Source organism: Ovis canadensis, chromosome X (assembly GCF_042477335.2).
Source record: "Ovis canadensis isolate MfBH-ARS-UI-01 breed Bighorn chromosome X, ARS-UI_OviCan_v2, whole genome shotgun sequence".
NCBI classification, from domain to species: domain Eukaryota; kingdom Metazoa; phylum Chordata; class Mammalia; order Artiodactyla; family Bovidae; genus Ovis; species Ovis canadensis.
The window spans coordinates 75,603,405-75,609,150 of NC_091727.1; the positions used below are offsets into that span (position 1 = coordinate 75,603,405).

Sequence of the window (5,746 nt, forward strand, 5' to 3'; positions counted from 1 at the left end):
GCTAGAGCAAATCCAAAATCTTTGCATTTCACCGTACTCTGCTTGAAAGCAATACCTTTGCACTGGGCTGTGGAGCACATAGACTTGTCCTTCCTGAACTTATAAAAGCTTAGGTGGAGTACAAGTCTTTCCTCTATTTTCCTCTAACTAAAATGTAAAAACAGTCCCGTCTTCCCAATCTGAAAGTAAATTCAAGCTTGAAGGGAATGTCGGGGGTGGGGGTAGGGGGTGGGGGTTGGGAGTTGGGGAAGGCGGTACTTAACGCCAAACAGACCACCAGCCACCTCTCTCTCTCTCTCTGAATTTCCCGGGCGTACTAATTGATTTCCATTTTCTTCAATCTGTGTGGGATTTGGGGTGGTTTGAAGATGTGTGTGTTAAAAACAATTTTCCTAGGGGACAACACTGGGCGCCGGTAGTCAGGAACATTCGCCTATGTACCTACTGGGGGTGGAAAGGCTCGCAGTGTGTCTCGGGTGAATGCGTAGAAGGGTTACCCTCTTCAGCAAGAGTTGCCTCTGACAAAAATTGTGAGACCTGTGATGGGAGCTGACACGGAGCGGAGCAGTAAAAAAAAAAAAAAAAAAAAAGTCCTAATTAACCAACTAAATTGGAAGACAAATTTCAAAATAACTGATTTTTGCTGGTATCACATTAAATTTTACTTTCTCGGAATTTTCCAGTGCTTCATGCCTTAAATCAACATGTTTTTGTTTGTCTGTTTTCCAGAAGATTTTCAGCATCTTTTTCTTAGATGCTTTTTTTACTTGGTATAGAGTTTCTTATAAATGAAAAATGAAATTAAACGCATTGAAATATTTCTTATTGGGATCATGGGTTTTGATACTAGATTTAGGGTCATACCGAACATGTTCCTTTGCTCAAAGCCTAGAGTGGGGTTTTGTTTTTCACTCTCTGGCACCCAATTAACCCAGAGTGCCAAATTTATCTGAGAAAAATCCATATCCGCTAAGATCTGGATGGCATTTAAAGTTATATTGTTTTCTTAATATTCTTCTTTATTTGGGTTAATCTAAACCTAAAAGAGTTCTAAAATTATATCCCGCACCACACACACGCACACGCCCCCTCTCACCCTTCCCGCTCCTCTACAAACATCCCTGAAGTCCAAGAGTGGGGGGAGGTTGGGGGAAGGGTCAACCAAATAAGCTCCTGCCACTCAGCGCCAGGCAGCCAATGGAGCCAAAAGATTGATTCACTTCCTGCTTGGGTCTCACCGAAACTCTCAAGCTTCGCCCGCCTAATTTGGAAAGCTAGCTCGGCCTCTCGCTCCGCCATTGGTGGAGTTCGTGGCAGGCCAGGTCAAGACGCGATGCAATTGGCCTCAGCGGATGCCGGTAACTCGCTCTCGCTGCTTTGGCTCCCCGCACAGTAGATGTCAAAGACTGTAGCTGCTCCCTTTGCCACATTATAACTAGTAGGGGATCCTCACCGACCATGGCCACAGCTGCCTCGAATCCCTACAGCATTCTCACTTCCAGCTCTCTAGTCCATGCGGACTCTGCGGGCATGCAGCAGGGGAGTCCTTTCCGAAACCCTCAGAAACTTCTCCAAAGTGATTACTTGCAGGGAGTTCCTAGCAATGGGCATCCCCTCGGGCATCACTGGGTAACCAGTCTGAGCGATGGAGGGCCATGGTCCTCCACACTGGCCACCAGCCCCCTGGAACAGCAAGACGTGAAGCCTGCGCGTGAAGACCTACAGTTGGGCGCGATCATCCATCATCGCTCGCCGCATGTCTCCCACCACTCTCCGCACACTAACCATCCGAATGCCTGGGGAGCGAGCCCAGCTCCGAATCCGTCCATCACGTCGAGCAGCCAACCCCTTAATGTGTACTCGCAGCCTGGCTTCACGGTGAGCGGCATGCTGGAGCACGGGGGGCTCACTCCACCGCCGGCCTCTGCCTCAGCGCAGAGCTTACATCCAGTGCTCCGGGAAGCCCCAGACCACGGCGACCTAGGTTCGCATCACTGCTTGGACCATTCGGACGAGGAGACACCAACCTCGGATGAGTTGGAACAGTTTGCCAAACAGTTCAAACAAAGAAGAATCAAGTTGGGCTTCACGCAGGCTGACGTGGGGCTGGCGCTGGGCACATTGTATGGCAACGTGTTTTCTCAGACCACCATCTGCAGATTCGAGGCCTTACAACTGAGCTTCAAGAACATGTGCAAGCTGAAGCCGCTGCTGAACAAGTGGCTGGAAGAGGCTGATTCATCCACAGGGAGCCCGACCAGCATTGACAAGATCGCGGCACAGGGTCGCAAACGGAAGAAGCGAACCTCTATCGAGGTGAGTGTCAAGGGCGTACTGGAGACGCATTTCCTCAAGTGTCCGAAGCCTGCGGCGCAGGAGATTTCCTCGCTGGCAGACAGCCTCCAGTTGGAGAAAGAAGTGGTGCGTGTCTGGTTCTGTAATCGAAGACAGAAAGAGAAAAGAATGACTCCACCAGGGGATCAGCAGCCACATGAGGTTTATTCGCACACGCACACGGTGAAAACAGACACATCCTGCCATGATCTCTGACTGCAGGAAGCCAGGAAGCGGCCGGCCGCACTGGGAGCAGCGCGGATTTCTCTTTCTCTTCCACTCTCTTCCTTTAATTCCAGCTTTATTATTGCGATTTCTCTCACTTTCTCTCTCTTGTTTGTTCTTTCTTTTCTCCTTCCTTCCATTTTTTTTTCTTTTCCCAACAGAAGAGTCTAACTTACGCTAAGAAATGAAACACACGTAGGCATTCAGGCTTAACGCGGATACACAGTTGCATCAAGCATCCAGGCAGGGACCTCATCTCCCCTGCGTCAAGAAAAACACTTCCCTCCAACCTTTTCTGCTGATCAAATACGCTGTTTACTTTAAGTAAGGTTTTTTGTTTGTTTGTTTGTTTGTTTTGATTTTTGGTCGCTCCTCTCTAGGAAGAGAAAGGAGTCGAGTAACTTGGGGGCGGGGTAGGGATGGGGAAAGGGGTGGGAAGACAGATGTGTGCCTCTGAATAACCTTTCAGCGCCTTGGTTATAGCAGCTGTATTTCAGGTGAAATCTGTTTTACAATAGGCTAGTTTTGCATTTTTTAAAAATTCTATAGCGTTTCTAAGTGTCTGCGGTGTTTTACTACAACTGTACACAATATTTGTGAGATGATTTGTATCTAATCGACCACTTCATATTGTTATTGCTATTATTATTATTCCTTCATTGAGCTGATGTGTTTTTTTTTAATTGCTTAGAAAAGGAAGGAGGGAGAGATGTCTACCCATCCACCGATCTCCTATCCCAAATCTTTATGGAGAAGAGAGGATACAGTAGAGAGAGTTGTTGATGATATTGGAGATATATTTTGGTTTTTTTCCGGGAGACAGAGTTCCTAGGGTAGGCAAAATAGGCAGCCGATTCTGTTTGCAAACCAGCACACAGGAGGAAAGGAGATTTTGAAGGTTTCTGCCCTGCATCCCGCGACTATGGAACCCCCATAGGCTTCTACAGTGCACCTAGATGCCCTAGAAGGATTCCGCTGCGGCGCCAGGCGAAAGAGGTCGGCTTGAGGAGCGGAAAGTGCTCCTCACTTCCCGAAGTCTAGGGATGCCTGCGCTTACTCCAAGCTCCCCACCCGCGCCGCGCCTTGCCAGGCCAGCTGCTAGCGCGACCCTACTTTAGCCCTTATAGGCAAAGGATTTTGCTTTTATACGCGATTGCTTTAGCTGGAGACGACGACCTGACCGGGAAACGCTGGCGACGGACTGGGTCAACGCTTTCCAGTTCGTTTCACCTCCAGTTCACCGCCTTCTCCGTGAGTGAGAAACCCTCAGGGAGGGGTGGCGAGGGAGTGGTGGACAGGAGTTCTCTGCTCTGTGCAGAAAGTCAATGAAATGATAGACAAAGTTTACAGGGATTCTGGTCTAGTCACGTACCACATCCTCTCGTGTATATACCACTGCCTCTGGGTGGACTCCATGGGGAGCCATCTCTGTGCCTCCAACAATCACAGCTGGTAGTAAGCCCATGGTGAAGACTGAGTGAGCTAGAGAGCTCCTGGGCGGCTGGATTTTTTCCTCTTCATCTTTTTGTCTGTGTGTGTGTGTTTGTGTGTGTGTGTGTGTGTGCGTGAGCGTGCAAACGTGTGTGTGTGTTTGTAGATAGCTATGTGTATCGTATTATTATTTACAAAAAAAAAAAAAAAAACTACAGAAAGTCTCACTGGTCTATGTAGAGATCCAAAAATCATGCAGTTTCTGTGGCTTTATTACTAGCTGTCATGTCTACATGCCAGGTCCACAGGCACACCTCATTCCCAAGGAGCACACATTCTGGACCAGACATGCAGCCATGCACCCAGTCCCTGCTAGCCAGACCTTGCTGGGGGCTCCGTAAGTCTGGGCCGCAGCCTAGCCCAACCTCCAGAGGAAGCTGCGGTAGACAAAGCTTCACACTACCTATAAGGACCTGAAAGCCTATGGCCCCCTTTTGAGGATCCTTAGTATGGGCTGCGGAAAAGGCAATGGCACCCCACTCCAGTACTCTTGTCTGGAAAATCCCATGGATGGTGGAGCCTGGTGGGCTGCAGTCCATGGGATCCCTAAGAGTCAGATAGGACTGAGTGACTTCACTTTCACTTTTCACTTTCATGCATTGGAGAAGGAAATGGCAACCCACTCCAGTAATCTTGTTTGGAGAATCCCAGGGACAGAGAAGCCTAGTGGGCTGCCGTCTATGGGGTCGCACAGAGTCGGACACGACTGAAGCGACTTAGCAGCAGCAACAGCAGTATGGGCTGCCAGGGCCATGGGCACTGGTACAGTGTGTGTCCCCCAGCTGCAGGTCGAAGAGCCTGTTTTAATTTGAATCCCAGACTTTTTTTTTTCTTTTTCTTTTTCTGCTAAGCTTCTACATTCTGTTGGTAGTTGGGTTTTAATTTTGGGATTTTTTTTTTTCCTCCCCCACAAGGAGTTCATGTTTTACAACTGTTACGGTTTTCTTTGTTTCGATTTTCCTTTCCTCTTCAGTTAACACTCTGGTTCAAACCTGAGTTAACCCAAATATTTCTGCCGACTTTATAATTGTACAGTTTTGTATAAAACATTTCTAAAGTTATTAATTTAAAGAAAAATCATTTAGTTTATTCATTTAGTAACTGATGTATAATAAACGCTATTTTCATTAAGAGTTGCTTTTTCAACTATTTTATTCAAATTGCCTATTGAAGTTTCCAGCAATTATTTATTTTCAATAAATTCTGCATTGTGATTAGAAGGAAATTCTTTCAAAGATGAGTTGGATGTCAAAAATAAAACAATTTGCTGTAACGTTTGATGTGAATGGTTTCAGTCAAGGGGTTTATATTGACACAATATTTTATTGTTGTAAAAGATTTAAAAGGTTTAAATAAAACATTTTTCAAAAAAAAAAAATCTGTGTTTTTCTCCTGTTTTTTTATCGTGTGGTACTTGAAATGAAGCATTTAAATAGGAGGAGATTCCAGATAAGCATCACATCTGCTTTGCTTCAGGTTAGAAATCATTAGTCTTTTTTTAAATTTTGATTTTCTCTCACTGAATTTTGGCCTTTTATGCACTCACACAACATGGCCTATTATCACACCCAGGATCATGCAAACACACCCCCAAAATTGGAGAAAGCTAGTGGGGCAGGGGGTTCGTTTCAGGAGGTGAAATCTTATTAACGTTCTACAAAAGGAGTGTGTATCTCTCTTGTCCAGTAGATAGACC

The 5,746-nt window shown here is 46.4% G+C and overlaps 1 protein-coding gene across 1 annotated transcript; it reads left to right on the forward strand.

Annotated features, from left to right (window-relative positions):
- The first annotated feature begins 1,400 nt into the window (after window positions 1-1,400).
- Window positions 1,401-5,428, forward strand: POU3F4 (POU class 3 homeobox 4). The gene has a single exon (XM_070289609.1). It carries the CDS (start codon window positions 1,459-1,461, stop codon window positions 2,548-2,550), a length of 1,092 nt encoding a protein of 363 aa, XP_070145710.1. The 5' UTR covers window positions 1,401-1,458; the 3' UTR covers window positions 2,551-5,428.
- Window positions 5,429-5,746: the final 318 nt, after the last annotated feature.

Bases quoted from the DNA above. Each gene is read 5' to 3' on its own strand.
- POU3F4 (XM_070289609.1), top strand. From the start codon at position 1,459: ATGGCCACAGCTGCCTCGAATCCCTACAGCATTCTCACTTCCAGCTCT.